The sequence below is a fragment of the Podarcis tiliguerta genome (assembly GCF_965153285.1).
Source record: "Podarcis tiliguerta genome assembly, chromosome: 3".
Classification (NCBI taxonomy): Eukaryota; Metazoa; Chordata; class Lepidosauria; order Squamata; family Lacertidae; genus Podarcis; species Podarcis tiliguerta.
Genome location: NC_139536.1, coordinates 30884515 through 30904972, shown reverse-complemented (window position 1 = coordinate 30904972; position 20458 = coordinate 30884515). Strand labels below are relative to the sequence as shown.

The following is a 20458-nucleotide window of genomic DNA, read 5'->3' as shown; positions in this document are numbered from 1 at the left end:
TGCATTAAGTATTTTGCATTTTCTTATTTCCCCACCCCCAAAAAAGCCTTCCACTTACTTTGGGTATTCGCTGAAACATTGTGTCCTGATATTATTAGGAGGCTTAGGACCAACCCAAAGTGGTTTTCCCCTGTAAAATAAATTACAAATATAAATTTATAATTTGATCATTCTGCCTCCTACCCAAGCAGGAGAATCGGAGAGCTTTTGGGTGCAGGAGCTGTTTCTGCTCATGCAAAGGAGGGGATAGCTTCTAATTACTCCCAGTTTCCTGTTCCAATTTGCAGCCTCGCATGCCATTTTGGATAGCCCCACAACCCCAAGAGCAGCTTTTCAGGGAACACTTGGATCCCACTCGTTCAAAAAAGAATATTTCTGTTTCTTCTAGGGTTTTTGTTCTTGGATGATATCTGCCTTTCGAATGAGGTGAGCACGCAAAGTAGATCTGACTACTCTTTATGCTATACATTGCTGAATAACAGTTTCTTAGCAATTTTGGAAACAGAGGGCTGTACATTTTAATGTTCTATGCTTTATCATTGCAGCAATTGGATTTTGGTTAGCCACCTTGAGAACTATTAATTATAAGGCGGAATAGAAAGCTTTTATATTAAATGCAAGCAGGGACAGCACTATGGTTAAAATGGTTAGAAAAACAGTAAGCCCACAGCTTTGAAATAAGATTTGAATTGTGTTATATAAAGGCATTTATAAATTTAATGTTGTTGTTTTTTTAAGTCTCTTAATTCGTATCCCAGTATGTGTGATTTCTTTTTTTCTTTTTCTTTTTAAAAAGGCTAATCCATTATTATATGAAGCAAGCCTACACACTTCTTTGATCTTTTACCATCTTAACAGCTGGATAGACTGGCTGTGATGACACAAGTCCCCAAATAAAAATTCACTAGGGAAGGATCATTAGATCTTGCTGTTGACTCATTTATATGAGCTTGCCAAGAAAATCATGATTCTAAATTTGAGTTTTTAAGATGTTCTCAAAAGTAGGAAGTGCAAGCTTCCTTAGGGACTGCACTTTCAGTTTCCCACCTCTGCAATTTATCTCATTTCAGGAAACTTCCAGTTATAATGAATAGTAGTGTACTTCTGCTTCTCACTAAAACGGTTTTCAGGATCACAGATCTTACCTAGAGCTCTGTGCTTTGCAGTAAATACTGTCATGCTTAAGGGTTAGATTTAATGTTGTCACAGAACTGCCAACCTTATGATGGCAATTAAGAAAATACCCTGCTATAATAGTTAGTTGATTTCTGATTTTAAAATTTTATATGGTTTTTATGTATATTGTAAACCTCTTTGTTTTCTAAAAAATAAATAAACAAATGAAATTATGTATCTCTGAAATAAGAGGAAATAATTTTCAGGTTGGTATATTGAAATTGTGTAATGCTGTCCAGCTCAATAGTTTTTCATGACAGTATTGCTGGGTTATAGAGTAAGGAAAGCTGTCCTGCCCCGTTACAAAAACATTTATTTTATTTATTTTTATTGTGGTTACTGTGTCTTTCTGCATTTGCAGGATATTGTCTTTAGTGTGATAATTCTGTTCAAAGGTTTAGCTGTATTTCAAATTGGCATCTGCTTTTAGTTGTGCAAATAATGCCTCCGTAATCCAATTTTTAAAAAGTTTTTCATTCCGTATAGAATTGAATCAGGAGAAAGCACTCACATTCTGTAAATTGTAGACAGTGGGCCAAATGCCAGTTGTTCTTTGCATGTGGATGTGCTTTTGTTTGAACCAGTTCAGCATCTTTTTACTGCCTAGCCTCTTTTGCTTCTGTATCCATGTGACCTTTTATGATACCACCATATTGTACAACACAGAGTATTTTCAGTCTGCAGTGCAATGCAATCCTTAGCCTTCTTCTTAAGTATACGCCCACCTTTGTAAAACTTGGCAACTGACCTGTTCTGTTATTTGTGGTGCAGCGATGAAGAGATTCGTGTAAAATGTGGGGATGATGCCATTACCTATCTCGCCTTTCAGCGCCATCTCATCTGCCTGCTGATTGTAGTCAGCATGTTCTCTTTGTGCATCATACTTCCTGTCAATTTATCAGGCGACTTACTTGGTGAGAACCTTTTATGACTTGGTGTTTCGTGTCACTCTTAATGCCTTGATGAGCAGGGCTCGCTTATTCTTACGGGGCTTGGTTAGAAAATCTCTCTGTAGTGGGTCCAGTGATTAAAGTACTCTTATGTAGGGATATATCATTTATCATAGTTATTTCATTTTCTCCAGAAAACCTTTAGGCATCTGGTAAAACCTCTATTGTGGCCTTGACAATAAATTACTGCTTCTATGTTGGAGTAACACATCTGTGTTGATGATAGCCTGTTACTACTCCATGGAGAGTATAAACATATGCATTGGTATTCAGTAACTAGACTAAGGTTTTTTTTTGCCAAGTACGTATATTAGATTCTCACAATGTGTCTAGATTAGCTGGTGTAGGTAGTTTTCCTTCTGAACCAACAGCTCCGGCTTGGAACACATCCTAGGCTGTTTTAGCCATTCTGCTCACAGTTGTGGCCACTGAAAATGTAAGAATTCCATGTCTCAGCATACCAAAGATAATGGCTATGAACAGAGCTAAACAGTCTTTTATCCCAGGATGACACAAGAAGTGAGTCAGCAACTCCTAATAATCCTGAGGCCTCTTTCCATCACTTTTTAAACTAGCCTGTGTTTACATGACCAAGGGGGTTTGAAAAGTTAAGGGGTGATTAAGTTGGCAAAAAGACTACATAAGAAGAGGATTGTATAATGCATAATACATTCAATGGAACTGAAAGTGGTACGCTCAAAATCTGTCTCTTTTTACATGCGATGCTTAAGGCGCTGGAGCTTGTAGGTAAGAAATCAATAAAACTAAGAAGGCATGTTTTTTAAAAATATATATAAATATGTATATTATAATAATCAATATCTCTAGCCAGAGTTTGTGCTTTCTCTGTCTTTTAAAGGAACCCAGAAGCTCATTTTTAGCATGTATTCTTTCTGAGATAATATCATAGGAATCAGAATGTTTATACCAAATGGTTAAAAATAATATCCAAGTGGTGGGCCTATGCTATTCCACAGTGGCAAAGAAATTAGAACCCCCTGCTTACTCCTCAAACAGCAGAAGGGAGTGGTGTCGGCTTGCTCCTTCTGCCTCTTTCCTTTATATTTCCTGGTGGGGGGGGGGTGGGGAGAAGAGTCTTTTCTTCGTTCCTATGTGATTTTTAGGCTCCAAAAGGTGCTACATAACTGTTGCTAACCTAATGGGCCTGGGATAGGTTCCTCTGTGGAATCTGGCAGAGGGACCCAACTGGTGCAAGCCTGCTTGTTTGGAGTTTGTCTGGGGTGGGAAGGTATTAGCAGTGGGAGAATGGCTGCGGGTCCAGCCCTTCCAAGGAAAGGGTGAGCACAGAGATGGAGGATATATAATGACGTCAATGGATTTTAAGGTGGAGGAGAGTGAGTAACAGGTTATCTATTTCTTTCCTCGCTAACTCAATGAGTCCTTCAACTTGGCCTGACTTGTAGTGCATGTGTGCTGATATTGCATGCCAGATTCCCAGTGACTTGATCTTTGAGCACATGTGATAGCTACTGCAGTGCTTTAGGATATGAGGCTGGGGGTCATTTCTGCCCCATTCCTCCATTATTTTGTACGGCTGGAAGGTAAAAAACTCGAGTCTTGCTTACTTACCCTTGACTGTAGCATCCCTGGTGTGTATACTGATGGCATGTTCTATACTAATAATGATTTTTATCTGTATTACAAACTGCTTTGAGATTTATAAATGAAAGCAGTATATAAGGGTAGAACTGTTATAATAAATCAGTGGTAATATTATAGTGATTCAAGAGCATTTTGTTCTTTTTAAAAGAATTAATTCAAAGTGTGTATACTGCACTGTTGTCCTGTTTTTCAGATAAAGACCCTTACAGCTTTGGCAGAACTACTATTGCAAACCTAAGAGCAGGGTATGTAACTATTGAGATGTTAACATCATATATGTATATTGTGTATGTACTGTAGTATTTACCTGAGTCTCACATTCCTTGATTTTACCACTTGGGGACTTCCCCCCTGCCCTATAAGTAAAAAGCAAGTATTGTATGTAAAACAGGCATGGCAGAATAAGATATACGGAAAGTGTACTGCATTTTACTTATCCCTGGTTTGATTTGGAATAGACTTGGGTTGCTATTGGAAGTACTGTGGGGTCTAAATGCTTCTTCCTTTGCCCTCAAAGTTAAGGGCCCTTCAGGTTGACCTGTTTATTGCGCTTTCATCCTGAAACATGCTTGCACAAAGCTTACATGGATTTTGGGTTGTAGGTAATCTTTCTTGAGTATTCTCAATATACATTTTTAATATATTTAATATACATACAAGATATACATTTTTAAAAAGACACGTGTCCTGTATGGTTTAAGGGAAGGTTGTAAAAGGTAAAACAGTCAGTCTTATGATTGCTATCCTGCCTTGCTGACCACTAAACAGTCATAAATTGAATAGTAGCTTAGGCAAATGTTATACTCCAGTCATTTCACTTCTAATACATCAAAACTTGTGTTCCACAGCAACAGTCTTTTCTGGCTGCACACTATTTTTGCTGTTGTGTACATGATTTTGACCGTTGTCTTTATGAGACATCACACTCAAGCCATCAAATATGAAGAAGAAAGCATAGTAAGTTTCTATATTCTTAAAAATGTGTGTTGCTACTTCTCCTAGTGTAAGCTAACCTAAAACCAGAAAAACTACCCCTTGACAAATCATGTATGCACATTTCGGATTTGCTGGGTTGTGGGACAAGTCTGCAAAACAGAACACACACAAAACCAAGAAATTTGGTGGAGCTTGTATTCCGTTCTGTTACAGCTGGGGGCGGAAAGTGTTTTTTTGTGAATGGGGGGCGGTCAGACTTGTAATCCTTGTTTTTTTTCCTCCTCTTCAAATACACACAGTCCAACTTGAAATATATAATAATGTGTCTCTTTTCTGGCTTCTTCCCTAGTTCAGAGTCTCTGAGAAACTAATAATTTCTGTTCTGTAGGTAAAACGCACGTTGTTCATAACTCATCTTCCCAAAAATGCCAAAGCAACAACCATAGAAAATCACTTTAAGTAAGTAAAAGAGAGAGAGAGAGAGGCTGAATTTCTATTTGAGCTTATTTTTCTTTGTTTAAAGGGTCCTTGTAGTTTTAAGCTCCCTTAACGAAATACATAACTAAGTTATTGTTTAATTTTACCTACAGACTATTATTAAAAATTGATTAGCAAAGCCTGTCTAAATGTAGGTCTTGAATTTAGTGTCTACCTTAGCTGTGTTGTGTGTAGTGACAGCCAAGCATTAATAAGCTACTAGATTTCCTTCTTAAGAAGAGACCTTGTTCATATTAGCTACCCACCCACTACAAGAAAAACTGTAAAAAAAGAAAAAATGGGGGGGGGGGAGGCTAGCTGGAATGGTACGCAAGAGGCACTGTATCTTGACAACTTTGTAAACTTGTGCCAGCAATTAATTTTAAATTGGCATAAGAGGGGGTCGATAGAGCAGTCAGAGGAGAGCTTTCCAGCACTTGGCTAACTGCTTTGTATGGAATGTCATTACAACCTGTGGAGCCAATGGAGTATAATTTTTTGTTGCCTGGCACCATGCTTTGACCTGTGCGGTGGCAATTTTCCTGATTATCCAATGCCTGGAGCAATATTATTTGGGCATGATAAACTGGCTCCTAGGAAGCATTTCCTGGTACATTTCATTGTTCTCCAGATTTAACTTCGTGAATTAATATTTGGGTTTTAGTGGTGGGGTGAAATCTCTGCTCAGCTTCAAGTAGATTTAAGTAAAACAGCTTTTTTTGGGGGGGGGGGAACCTCACACACCCAGAAAAACATTAGATTCTATTCTGAGGATTAGCTCTATTTCACCCCCAGTGACATAACCAGGAGCACAATGGGGGCTGAGCCCGACTACAATTTCCCAAGTTTTAATTTTCCTCCTCCCCACCCTTGTGCTCCCTTCCCATGTCACCCGAATGTGGGTAGCCTTCATTATTCCTCCTTCACTGACACGGCAGGAGCCCAGAACCTCGGAAAGTGTAGTTTGCAAGGCTGCGGTATCATGACCAGGGAGTTTGGTAGGCCATTTATGGCACCTGGCAGTAGCTATTGCAACAGTATTCTAGGGGCCCTGTACCTTCTAGGCTGTGATAGGAGTGTCCTCCTTCTGGCACCTGCCACCAAATCAGTTTTTTAAGAGTGTTGAGGACAGCAAGTCTGTGTTTCAGACGACTTTGAGCCCCAATCACAATAGGCTTGTGTTAAAATGTCTAAATTTATATTCTGAGCCTACTTATTTTTAAAAGCAGTGTTTGTCACCATCTTATTACAGTTTGTAATTATCTGTTTCATCCTTTTGCAGTGAAGCGTATCCAACCTGCGCAGTACAAGAGGTCCAGTTATGTTATAATGTGTCCAAACTCACCTCTCTCTACACAGAAAGGTACCTGCATGAAAAATGTCCTGGTGAAACTGCATTCACTTCATTTTAAAATACGTTAACAGCAAAATGATCTGGTGCTGGAGATGATCACCAGTACCAGGCTGCTGGTATTATCTTTGCTGTTGTTAAGAATATTTCAGCCTTGCAGAATCAATCATGAGATACTATTAAGTTTTGCATACAGAAACAATATTTTAGCAAGAGAAAGTTATAGTTTTCTATACAGTGACTTTTACCACATGTAGCCATAATGTCCCTACAGCTTTTCTTAACTCCAGTTCAGTTTGTGGTTCCTGAAATTGCAAAGCAGTATGTTGGGGTTTGGGGATTGAGAATATCCAGGTTCAAATCTCTTATGAGGCAAAGAAGCTCAGCGTATGATCTTGGGCCAATTTCTGTTTCTCAGCTTTAGTCTATCCTAGAGGAATATCGTGAGGGTAAAATAAGAGAGCTTCATGGATGACTCCTTGGGGAAGGGTAGGACAAAAACATAATATATACAGAAATATAGAGCATGATACTTCCACATTATAGGAACACCATTGGTCTACATAGTGCATACCTGCAAGATTTGGCATTCATAAGCTGATACAAGTTTTAGATCTTTATTACACATGTTGCATTATATGTATGTATTTGGGCTGTTCTGTAACTCTTACTTATAAAAATGTGTTTCTAAGATGGGCACATAGTTTTGGGGAATTAATCTGTTTTTGCATCATGAAACCTTATGTGTTTGTGCCCAGAAAAAAGGCAGAGAAACATGTGGCTTATTATACACAAGCGTTTCAGAAGAGTGGTAAACGATGTCTCATTCACACAAAATGGTTTGGCCAGTTCTGCTGTTGTGATGTCAGAGGTTGCAAAAAGGTAAAGAGCCTGTTTTATTACTTGTCTTAAAACTGTGTGGAAGATAAAATGCTTTGTAGTTTTTGTATATGATGTCTCTGTTTAAAATAGGAAGAGCTTAATATATGAAAAGTGAAAACAGTACTATTTCCAGATCTGAACTGTAAGAACTATTCAACACTGTTTTTGTAACAGAAGCTTCCTTTCAACAGGAGGATGCTATAGATTACTACACCAAGGTTAGCAATAAATATTTGAGCGAATATTTGAAAGAGGAAAAGCTAATTTATGAGAAGCCACTGGGAATGGCTTTTGTAACATTTGAGGAGAAAGGCATGGCAACACAGTAAGTGTTTTGTTCTTTTAATTCAATATGGTCATCAAAGCTGAATTATTTACACTAAATGAAACACAAACCAATCCCAGTTCACCCCACCCCCCGCCCAAAACCATTCATGCATCTGTTTAAATACCACAGGAAGTCAGCAGATGGAACTCAGAGTACATTGCCTTTTCAGCTCATCTGAGGTTTTTCACCCATTCCTCCCCTCACATTTAACTAATTTTAGCTGGCAATTGACTTTTGTCTTAATCAAACAATGAACCTCTTCTGTTTGAACTGCATTTATCTGAAAGACCCAAGGATACAAATTCCAGAAGAGTTTCTGTATTATTTTTTTGGCAGTGAAAACCACAACAAGGTTGTGAATGATATTTAAAGTATTTGCAGCCTGAATGGGCTACTCAGAGTTAGATTACTTTTATATGTTATAACTTGTGTCTGCATACACAGTTTTAATCTAAGAAACAATATTGATTGTTACCCCTCTGGTGGCTTTGTGACATTGAAAGGTTACGCAGGGGTTGCTTTGATCATGCATAGTAACTTTCCTAGCAGTTTCTCTGTACGTTATCAAGTAATTCCAACTATGAATGCTGAAATACTTTATTTTATTGCAGTATTCTTAAAGATTTCAATGCCTGTAAATGTCAAGGCTTTAGGTGTGTTTCAGAACCTCAGCCGTCAGCCTACAGCAAGGAACTCTCTGTTTCAAAGTGGAATGTTGCATATGCTACTTATCCAGAGGATATCTGTTGGTAACTTTATTATTATTATTATTATTATTATTATTATTATTATTATTAATTTAGATTTATATACCGCCCTTCACCGTAAGATCTCGGGGCAGATCACAGAATAAAATACAGGATAAAAACAAGTAAACAATTTAACAAAACAGCAAAACAATAACCGCCCTTCTCACAGTCATTTTTAAAAGAGATAAGGCATCACCCTGCCTGTTATTTCCTACTTCAAAACATGCCTCTTTCTTCCCTGCCCCATGCTTTGTACTTGTTTAAGCAACAGGTACATCTGTTAATACCATTATTGCAAAGTATAGAATACTTGCTGATCTGCTGTGTCTTCTCTCCTGCAGGGAAAAGCTCTCAGTTCAAGGGGCAAAGTGGTGGTTTCTTTGGCTTAGCATCAACTTGTTCCTGTTTATTGTGCTATTTTTCTTGACAACCCCCTCCATCATTATCTCGACAATGGACAAGTTTAATGTAACCAAGCCTATTCACTATCTGAATGTGAGTAGCCCATTACATTCCGGTTTCATTCTCTGTTAATGCCCTCATGGGAAAACTTGGAAAGTGTAGATGAGCTGGAAATGGTACAGCCCTATGTAACACCTCCCACAAAGATTTTTAGAGGGTCTTGCCCAGAAATTGTAATTATGCAAACACTCTCTTTCATCTTAATCTTTTGTCAAAGTCTGTGTAACTCAGGCTTCCTCGACCTTGGCCCTCCAGATGTTTTTGGCCTACAACTCCCATGATCCCTAGCTAGAAGTACCAGTGGTCAGGGATGCTGGGAATTGTAGTCTCAAAACATCTGGAGGGCCGAGGTTGAGGAAGCCCGGTGTAACTGGCCAAATCCTAGTCACCACCTCTGTATTCTTCCCACAGACTAAGCCATATTCGGTGAGTTGGATACCTTTCTTAAAAGCTAATATAACAGATATGCTTTCAGCTCAGTTGTTTTCAAGGTGACTATATAGAAATGGGCTTCATTGCTTTCTCTTTCCTCTCCATCCTCACAGAACCCTGTTGTGAGCCAGTTCTTCCCAACACTCATTCTGTGGTCCTTTTCAGCTTTGCTGCCAACAATAGTATTGTACTCAACGTTTCTTGAATCGCACTGGACAACGTAAGAATATATGTTCCTTTTTTGTTAGTTAAAGGCCTCAAAATTCTGTGGAAGGAAGGGTATACATACTTTATAGAAAGTAGAACCGCAAAAACTAGCAGCTTCCATTCCTCCCAAGTAAACACTGATTTTTAATGTAAACATGCCATAAGGCAAAGGTGAAGTTAGACATTAATCACAGAGTTGGAAGGGACCATGAGGGTCATGCCATATTATAACAAGAGCCACTCTCTTTTCCCTAGGTGAGTTAACTAATACAATCTATCATGTTGTTTTTATTTGTTTTGCTAAAGTTTCTAATCAGGTGTAGTGTTTCACTTATGGGAGTGTTCCCTGAAAGACTGAATGTTTTTAAGGTAGACCTGTTGTGACTATGGATTGCTTATGGCAAGGATAGGAAACATCCAGATTTTGTTGGACTCCAATCAGGTCGAAGGTTAGGAATGATGACAGTTGTCGCCCAACAACATCTGGAGGACCACAGGTTCTCAATCCCTAGCCTACGGCATTTATTATGTGTCTGTCTTCCATTTTTTTAAAAAAAGAAGTTTACCCTATATCAGACAATCCCAGCATGGTCTTAGTTAAATCATTACATTTCCAGGGAGCTGAAAACACAGCACTGAACCTCAGCAAAAACACCCATAGAACCTCTCTTGGCTATCAGTTGCTGGGCAGCTACAATCCCATACACGCATGGGCAAACAGATAAACGTTGGGGGCCAAAATGCCACCAGCTTTATTTCTAGAAGAAGAACATTCCACAATCCCCAAGAAGGCCCTCTCTTGTGTCGCTATGCACTGTATTTCTCCTGGTAGTATGGCAATGAGAAAGCCTAACACATAGTTTGAAGGGCAAAAGCAGGCTGATTCAGGGGTGGTTTTTCCTTCAGATACCTGTACATATAAGACAATACAAGCACCAGAATACCCAGCCCAGTAGAATATAGGCAACCAATGTAGATCTTTCAAGTTTTGCATTACAGTGGTACCTCGGATTACAGATGCTTCAGGTTACAGACTCCGCTAACCCAGAAATAGTACCTTGGGTTAAGAACTTTGCTTCAGGATGAGAACAGAAATCACTCGGTGACAAGAGGCCCCATTAGCTAAAGTGGTGTCTCAGGTTAAGAACAGTTTCAGGTGAAGAACGGACCTCTGGAACGAATTAAGTTCTTAACCCGAGGTACCGCTGTATATTATCTTGGTAGACATTCCAGTCAGTGTTCTTGTCAGCTGCATTCTGCACTAATTGTAGCTTAATTAAAGGAATAACATAAAAAGTAGCCCCCCACAAGACACATTTAAAAGGCCATAGATTGTTTAATCAGCCGAAGGCACCGAAAGCTATGTAATAAGGGTGTCAGGCGAGCCTCCTTGGGAGAGCATTCCACAAATGGGAGGCCACCCCAGAAAAGGCCCATTCTGGTGTTTCCGCCCTCTGGACCTCTCATGGAAGGGGCAGCTCAAGAAGGGCATAAGATGATTATCACAAAGTCTGGGTCAGTTCATATGGGGAGAAGTAAGGTAATTAAGACATTGTGGTTCTGAGCTGTTTAAAGCTTTAAACCAGCACTTTGAATTGGGCCCGCATCCTAATTGGCAATCAGTGCAGTCGGGCCAAATAGTAAAATTTCATTTTTTGTTACCTGTAAGAACTGGAAAGGTAGAAGGAAGACAAAGGCCCATGTTTTATAACATAAGTATGCAACATGTGATTAATATTTTCTCTTTTTATAGGTCTGGTGAAAACAGAATAATGATGCATAAGGTCTACACTTTTTTAATCTTCATGGTGCTAATTTTGCCTTCACTCGGTTTGACCAGGTAAAAACCCAGGGCCGTAGCTAGGGGGTGGCGAGGAAGGCCCCTGCCAGGGGCACAGGCGGGGGGCTGCTGCCGCACAAAATTGGCTTAAAAATATGTCCATAAATATGTCTATAAATAAAAATATTGATTATTGCCTCATAAGAAAAGGTGAAAGTGAAGTGCATGAGGAATTGAATGGGTGGGGGTTGGAGGAGAGGCGGAAAGAAGAGCTAATTTGTCCATCGCTAGGGGGCGCAATCTGGACGGTTCCCCCAGGGGCGCAAGATCACCCTAGCTATGGCTCTGTAAAAACCACATTAGAATCCCAGCTTTCTAGCTAAGACACTGGATTTTTTTTGGTGCTGAAATTTTTGGCGTACTAATTACATAAAAAAGTCGCTTTCATGGAAAGCTAACTTCTTAAACTACTTACTTTGGCTTATTTTATTTCATATTAGCCAGTGCACATGTTGAGGTACTACAGCAGGCATAGGCAAGCTTGGCCCTCCAGTTGTTTGGGGACTACAACTTCCATCATCCCTGCCCGCTGGTCCTGTTAGCTAGGGATGATGGTAGTTGTAGTCCCAAAACATCTGGAGGGCTGGGTTTTCCTATGCCTGCACTACAGTGATGTTTGTGTAAGCAGGGACAGTCCATATCATTCCACATCTGTGCTCAAGCCACAGAACATTTCCACCTTCTTGTTGCTTTCTTAAACCATATTTCGTTTTGGTGTAGTGTACAATGAATGACACTACACCAAATGTAAGGACACAGTTCATTACTTTTTTCCTCATTGATTTCAGTTGGACTTAAAGGCCAAAGCAGAGGTGGCACAGAAAGTCTTGGATTGTTCTTTTATTTTCTAACTTAAAAAGCAGCTGTGAGGAGAGGTGATGGTCTTTTATGTGCTGCTGGGATGTGTTAACCGTTTCCCCAAGGTTTCCCCACCTTTCTTCCTGACAATATTCAGGCATCTGTTCTCCCCCTCCCTCAAATGAGGCAATTTCAAGGGGTTCAGGGAAATGGTATCTGCAGAAAGAGCTGAACACCCCTTTCCTCAGCATCCATACCCCAATCAAAATTGGAGGCCCTACAGCAGCTGCTTTTAAGTTTGGTTAATGGTGTTTTAATTAAAAAGTTGGGGTAGATCCTTACACAGATCTCCCGAGTCACATCCGTTTTGACCTTTAGCCATGTATAACTTCCTCTGTTTTGTAGGCAAATGTTCAAAACAAAAGGGTAACTAAAACTCTTAAATAACAATGATGTGCTTAGAATGACCCTTTTGTTCACGTGTTGGCTGTAGTGAATTGTGGAGACTAATGCTAGCATATTTCTTCTAGTCTCGATGTCTTCTTTCGTTGGGTGTTCGACCGAGCATCTGAATCTAGATTTAGATTAGAGTAAGTAGTTAAGATCCTTTTTCTACCTGCCCAGGGGCTTGTATGTCTTCTAGATACTGTGAACAACCCTACAGCTGTCTAGAATATTCAACCATTTGCTTAACCTGCAAAAATAAATTACTCTGGGAGCCCAGAAAACATTATTGCATTTTGTCTTAACAACATTGTCCATAAAGGAGTGACTACAGAATCTATTGGTTGATGCTTACCTTTTCCTTAAACACAAATTTTGAACTTTGACCTAATAGATTCAACTTAACAACATCTAGAATCTAGGTTAAGCATGCAGCATTACTGGTACCTTCAGTGTCTCTTTTGCTTTCTGTACAGTTACACCCAACATTTTACAATAAATGAAATGCATATAATATTGAAACATGGAAAGATAAACAGTTGTTTCATTTGAAAGACTTTATAGAAGTGGTAAATCTGCTTTCTGGAGAAGAGATTAAAGAGAGTCTAGATGATGCTTCCCTAGCTTGGCTGTTATGGAGCCAATTATTGTTATTTATGTGTATTATCACTGAAAGACATAGGAAGGTTCATATTTAAATATATGGAAGTTAAACGCAACATCTTTTACTCTCTGTTGAAGTAGTCATTGTATACGGAATATAAATTATTACTCATTGCTATTATACGAGCCACAACCTAGAATATGCTATGGCAGGAGGACAAGCATGCATTCAATAAAATTAAACCAAATTTAACTATTTTCAATTAAGTAATTATTTTCAAAATAAGCAAATTATCAAGGAAAATGCAAAAAAGGCAGCTAGAGCAATCTGAAAGTATGGTGCTTAGAAGCTGAGTGCCTGTCATACATAAAATTCTAGTAGACAAAGGTTACAGGTGTATTCCTGATTTCAAAAATATGTGGGATTAGAAATGTGATATTCAAATAGAAGTCACAACCTTGGAGTAACACACATTCTTACATCAGCACAAGCTGGAGAGCTGGGTTCTTAAATAAATCATAAATGTTATCTCATAAACTTTCTCTTATCAGTTCTGAAGCATTTCCTTTGAGTTGGAGGGGTGCCAAGTGGTTGGCAACTACTGCCATGTGCACTGTAAATCCCCTAAGTTAAAAAAACCAACTTGCTTAACTACTAAACAGCAGGTTACTCTCTCACCACATTTGGCCCTCTGAGTTTGCTGCATCACAAATAATTATTAGTTCATCATCCAGTTGCTACTAGAACTGCTATTGCAATTTAAAATGGACAATCTGGAATTCTGGTTTCAGAAACTTTGGCAAACAACATTGTTGGAAAACTTAATGCAGAAATTGAAAATAGTTAAATGTGGTTTAATTTTATTGAATACGCAATTACCGTATTTTTTGCTCTATAAGACTCACTTTTTCCCTCCTAAAAAGTAAGGGAAATGTGTGTGCGTCTTATGGAGTGAATGCAGGCTGTGCAGCTATCCCAGAAGCCAGAACAGCAAGAGGGATTGCTCCTTTCACTGCGCAGCGATCCCTCTTGCTGTTCTGGCTTCTGAGATTCAGAATATTTTTTTTCTTGTTTTCCTCTTCCAAAAACTAGGTGCGTCTTGTGGTCTGGTGCGTCTTATAGAGCGAAAAATACGGTAATTGTGAGCATGCTGCCATAGCATATTCTAGATAGAAGCAGTACCTCCTCTATTACTCCTGCATTTCTTCAATGTTGGCTAAGTCTTTTCCTTTCTTTTATTCAAACACAGTTTTGCCTTGTTATTTGCCTCATTCTTTCCATTTAGCTACCTTTTCCAACTTAGTTTACCTCCCAGAGATCGGGCATACTGGGGCATATAATGAGATCTAGTAGAGTTCTCCCCAGAGCAGGCAGGGGTAGGGGATGTTAACTGGTGACCAGATGAGGATTTTCACCTTCTTCTTCTTCATCACTCACTTATGTTTCTTCTTCTTCTAAAACTACGTGCAGGTGTGTCTTTTTGCCTGACCAAGGAGCTTTCTTTGTGAACTATGTGATTGCATCGGCTTTCATTGGCACTGGAATGGAGCTGTTGCGTTTGCCAGGACTCCTGGTATACACTGCTCGCATGTTTATGGCCAAATCCAGTTCTGAGAGAAAACATGTTAAGCAGGTATGAAACCTAGACCTATTGCACAAAGAATTTTATATTCCTGTCAACAGTACGCAGCAACATTCTGCATCTCTGTTCATATGGGCTTCCGGCATTCACCCCTGGACTCTGGTCGTCCTGATAATTTCAATCTTGTTGGTGATTCCCCAGCTTTTTGGTGGACTTCTGTTGGAGCACAGTTAATCTCTGTAGCACAACACTCACTCAGTGTATATCGGCTCAAACACATCAGCTTCACTCCCCCCCTTTTTTTTCTTTTAGGAAGCATAGAAAATCTTTCCTTCTAAGGACCCCAACATTTGAAAGTATTTACAGATCTGGCTTTTAGTTTAACTTCGTAACATGATTCAGTTCTCCTGAGTAAAGTGGCGCTCTCTCAATTGTCACAACAAATTTCTGGGGATGCAACTGATATGTACTCATGCCCCAAAGGCTGCTGATGCATGTCTGCTAAAGTGTCGCATGCGCCACTTTTAAAATAACTGGTGTATGGAGAGAATAACTGGCAGAATATTGTCCCTGCAACACTTAATGCAAATGTTTTATTTCCTTGTAGCACCAAGCATTTCAGTTTGCGTTTGGAGCAATGTATGCGTGGACACTCTGTGTGTTCACCGTCATCATGGCCTACAGCATCACCTGCCCCCTTATTGTCCCATTTGGTAAGTTGGCCAGTGTGCTGGAATTGCAATAGGACAAACAGGAGGGCTTGGTGGCTTGAATATAGTATTGAGACTGAGAAATGTATGTGTTATACTAGTTTCTGTGCCGGCTGACTTGTCACACAGGGTAAGAAAAGAGCGCGACAACTTAAATCATTTTGCTGCTCTCAATGGGAACTTAGTGTAGCTGGTTAATCTAAATACATGTTCCGCATGCTTTTTAGGTTTGCCTTTATATTATTCTTAGTTTCCATTTGTATACTTTTTGTTGTATTCATTAGTATAGCATAGCATTTTTTGATCTGAAAGGGGTTACGCATTGTAGGAAGTACAACATGAGAAACATTAAAAGGTCAACGTAGACCAATAAGAAGACTAGGCTATGGATTTTGCAAAAAGGGAGTTACAAGCTCATGAAACAACCTATGAGAACATAGCTCTCAGGTGTAGATCATACTTCCCATATATTGAAAATGTCCTAAAACATAAGATACTTTAAAACAGCACAGAATAATCGCAAGAATAACTGGCTCATCTAAAAAGGAAACTAAACAGCTGAATAGGCCTGTCAGCATAAAGTCTTCAAGACACTTAACAGCACTGATGCCTGCTGGACAAATATTCTGTAGCACAGGGCTGGCAAATTATGGTACACCTGGTATAAAAATGTTTAACATTCTTATTTACGGTAGTGCCTAGTTTTATTGCCTTTGTTTTCTGGAATGTATTTTTTTTATTCCTACAAAAATCATTCTAGATGCTAAACAAAATGTGGATTCTACTAAATGTAATCTTTCATGCCAGGGATCCCAAATAATACATAGCAGAAAACAAACAAACAACACCAGCTGAATATAGCAACATACTTGGAAAGATGTATCTGATCTTTGTTTCAGTTTGGTACAGCAAACAGGCACCATTTTTACCAACTGAATTTTGGTTAGAAATTGTTTGCTTTGTTTTTCTGTAAAATCTGGTTTCTCAGAAACAAGCATTGGTTTTTATGTTTCAATTATAACATATTTAACACCCTTATATAAGCTATGTGTTTGTCTTCTAATAACAGTTAGGTTGCGGTCCTGCTTATCTGGAAGTCAAGTCTCATTGAACTTCTGAGGAGACAAGCATAGCATTTCTCCTCTTCTGAATGGAGATCCTGTTCTTTATACCACCAAAAGTGTGGTGGTTGTGTTTTTCCTTTGCAATCATTAAACAAATAAAATTATTAACTAAACAAAACCATAGTGAATTCCTCAAATACATGGCAACAGAATGTTGATAGTTCTTCACAGCTGAACAAACACATTACTAGTGTGCATCACAAAATAAACATGAAAAAACAGAATGTTGGATGGGATTTAAAACAGAACTTTGCTAGTTCACACAATTTAAAGCAGAGACGTCTTGGTGGAAAGAGCACATGCTAGAGCCTTTCCTCATACCATATAATGGCACCCCACAAGAGGAAATGAAGCATTTGTATAACCTTATAAAACTGAAGCTGCTAATTTATTCAAAGTCAGTAGCAAGAGTCTAGTATTTTATATGCTGTTTACCTTTTGATTCTTGGCAATCACTGAGTCTACAGGCACAAGAACATTTGGGTGCCTTGGCTTGTATAGAACAAAGGGGACAGTTAACATCTTTATGGTTCTGTGGTGAGCAATGGCAGCAGAAAAAAACATTTTTGTAACTCTGACATTATTTCCTATTTTCAGGATTAATTTATTTGCTTCTAAAGCATACCGTTGACCGCCACAATCTCTACTTTGCATACCTTCCTGCAAAGCTAGAGAAACGAATCCATTCTGCGGCTGTGACTCAAGCCCTTGCAGCTCCAATTCTCTGCCTGTTTTGGCTGTATTTTTTCTCCTTTTTGAGGCTAGGTAAGTATGAGTGGCGAGCAAATGGTCACACTTCTGAGAGGCTTGTGTAGCAGACAAGTAGCCATTTTTGTTGTTGAGCATGGATATCTCTGTGCTGTGTGAGTGGGAGCAAAGGGCAAAGATACAGCTGAAGTGTAGGGCTGCCGATTCTGGGAACAGCTAATGGTGCAGCCCCAAACACTGAGACCCAAGGACATTGGCAGATCCTCTAGCGCAGGGGTAGCCAGCAAGGTGCCCTCCCCATGATGCTGGACTATTAACTCTCAGCGTCCCTGGCCAAGTTGCCTGGCAGTGTTGGAAGTCAGTCCATCAAGCAAGGCCGGCCTGCCCATGAGGCAGATTGAGGCGGGTGCCTCGGGCAGCAGAATCCCAAGGGGTGGCATCCCCACAGGTGCCTCATCCACCCCTTGCCATCACTGCCGGAGAACCCAAGAAGTGGCAGCAACTTCTGATGAGATCTCCTGGAGATCTTGCTGCTACTACTGATTATATTGGGGGGGGGCATACTGTGTCAGGGAGAAGTGGCTGCAGCTTCTGGGTTTCAGCGAGATATGGCCAGAAACCATAGCCATGTCAGCCTGGTAAGCAAGGCTTCAGCGTGGCAGAGAGCCAGCTCCTTGGTATTTCAACTCAAGCGGTGAAACAGGACAGTCGCCCTCGCCATCCGGCAGAACCCTGTTCTAATTTAAAAGCCAGAAGAATGATACTGTACATTCCCATATTTCAAGATTTGTGTGTGTTACCTGCTTGCTTGTGTGTGCGGCTGCTGAGATTTCCCCACCCTCTTATCTCATTCCCTATTTTATTTCATATTTTGTAAACGTTTCTCCTTAGGTTTTAGAGCACCTACAACTTTATTTACATTCCTAGTTGTAGCCATAGCAATTTGTGTTTGCATAGGCTATACCTGCTTTGGCTGCTTCAAGTACCTCAGCCCTCTGAATTATAAGGTAAATCACTCTTATTGTATCTGGGAGTTGCTAATCATTTCTGCTTCACTTAATTTGGCACTTAACACTAAATCCAAAGCCAGTTGAGCTACTTTATTCATTTATTTGGTGGTTTTTGTATGCCACACACTGTCAAATATGATTACAAGGTGGGTTACAATCAAATATAACACAATGTAAACAATAAACCGTTAAAGCAATTACATCAGTAAAGCTAAGTTCTGACTAATTAATAGCTTACCCTAGCTGTAAATATTTAAGTGTTATGTTAAAAAAGGAGGGAGTTCTTCCTGTATAGCTATGTACTTGCTTCTTTGTGTTAAATGATAGAACTGGGAGTACTGGCAAACAGGAGCAATACAGTTAAATATTATGTTTTACACAAGACTGGGCATATTTTCACAAATTTTAATATTTGTTTGTCTCTTCTCTATTGATACTTGCAGACAGAGAAAAAAGATGAAACGGGGACTGATGCTATTTCAGTAACAACAACTCGAAAATCTGCTGTAAGCATTTATCAGAAAACAATTATTAATTCTTCACGGGAAAGCAAGTTTCTTGCCAGGAAAGGATTTGTTTGTATCAGCAAGTTCTGTGGTGACAAAACACTTGCTTTGGTTGCCTTCAGGGCTAGCTGACCTAAAGTTCTTCAGTTGACAAAATATATTCTTGCATAGGTTTTAGGTGCAACAAAGACATATTTAGAAAACACATTCTCTACATAGTAATAGTGTTCAGATATGGCAGTCTTATTTAGTTTGAACCAAATATTCCAAGTTTTGTCCTTAATCACGGGGGGGGGGGGGGATTTTTTTTGTAGAATCATGAAATGCTGTTTTTCCTACTAAACACTCATTTCTGGTTTAAGAGTCCAGAGAGGAACAAAACAACATTCAGCCTCCATGCAGAAGATAGGTGGGAGAAAGAAAAATAGGGGATGAGATAAAAATATTTGATCCATTTTGAAATTATCGTATCTTGCCTCTTTAAATTATTCAAGATTCCAATTTTCTGCCGTTCCAGATGTTTGTACCCCATGTTCTACTGCGATCTCCTAATGAAAGGTCAGTTGTGGATAATTTGGATCACCAGAACTATGGCACCATGGGAAAAACGTCTGTAAAAAGGGACGCTGTCATTCATGTCACTTACCCTGAGGAACCCACTTTCTTTGGAGAGATATAAACATGTGTGTCTCCTCATCAGGGACTAACATAAGGTGGCGCCCTTGGACCTCCGGATTTCACAAAATAGTCTGTGTCGCACAGTCTGTTTCTTCCAAAGGGAGCACTGATCTGGGTTTCATTTGCAGTGCTGATTTTACAAAGTTGCCACTTTGGGTTTGGTCATTTTTCTAGGTCGTTGCACAGATTGTGGTACATTTATACTGAACAACAATGCTCAGAGGAATTATTTAAGGTTTACTTGTTTGCCTTTATGGAAAGATGTGACTGTATGGACAAATGCTAGATCACTGGGACCAAAAGAGTTGTCAAACGTGGCACCTACCTTTTGGGCTTTGGGTTTCATTTTTTGGTTTTTAAAATTATGCCGCCTGAATTTTAACCATTCTGTTAAACACTTTTGGCTTATGTCCAAAGGGCACTCCTGTTTTGATACCCAAAAAAAAGCCAAGCAGATGTGATCTGGGAGCCCTCTGGTCTTCTTCTAATGCTCCAGTTGGCTGAGGTGCTGCTTCTCTTAAAGAAAGACAGACTATTTTTCTGCAAATACAGTACAGAGATATGATGTTCCAAAACGATAGGAGATGACAGATTGTAATTATATGAGAACTTTTAAGTAGGGGCTAAATTTGTTATTATCTGGTCACTATTTTAAGGGCTTCTTACAAGGGAAGTTTATGAGCCAAACAATAAAGGATATGAACATTTTATCACTTTTAATCTCTCTGCTTTATCAAACAAAGATCTGCTTTAAGTGTCAAGATTACCATAAGTATGTAAGACATTTTTTTAAATTATGAAGTAGGTATAAATGTTTACCAAAAGCTATGTTAAAGGATAATTAAGCAATCACATTCAATAAAACAATAAATTCAGATACA

General features: G+C 39.3%; 1 protein-coding gene across 6 annotated transcripts in view; it reads left to right on the top strand.

The window, feature by feature from the left end:
• The window catches only part of TMEM63A (transmembrane protein 63A), a 33079-nt gene extending 12621 nt beyond the window's left edge, over nt 1-20458 (top strand). For all 6 annotated transcript variants that reach the window (XM_083434452.1, XM_083434449.1, XM_083434450.1 and 3 more), the window contains 19 exons: nt 389-426; nt 1948-2090; nt 3943-3994; nt 4598-4706; nt 5074-5144; nt 6445-6525; nt 7272-7395; nt 7587-7720; nt 8335-8472; nt 8814-8967; nt 9480-9586; nt 11327-11413; nt 12742-12801; nt 14730-14892; nt 15449-15554; nt 17273-17440; nt 18275-18390; nt 18837-18899; nt 19417-20458. In XM_083434452.1, coding sequence (XP_083290578.1) covers nt 389-426; nt 1948-2090; nt 3943-3994; nt 4598-4706; nt 5074-5144; nt 6445-6525; nt 7272-7395; nt 7587-7720; nt 8335-8472; nt 8814-8967; nt 9480-9586; nt 11327-11413; nt 12742-12801; nt 14730-14892; nt 15449-15554; nt 17273-17440; nt 18275-18390; nt 18837-18899; nt 19417-19578 — 2076 coding nt within the window. In that variant the 3' untranslated portion in view covers nt 19579-20458. The remainder of the gene's footprint in view (nt 1-388; nt 427-1947; nt 2091-3942; nt 3995-4597; nt 4707-5073; nt 5145-6444; nt 6526-7271; nt 7396-7586; nt 7721-8334; nt 8473-8813; nt 8968-9479; nt 9587-11326; nt 11414-12741; nt 12802-14729; nt 14893-15448; nt 15555-17272; nt 17441-18274; nt 18391-18836; nt 18900-19416) is intronic.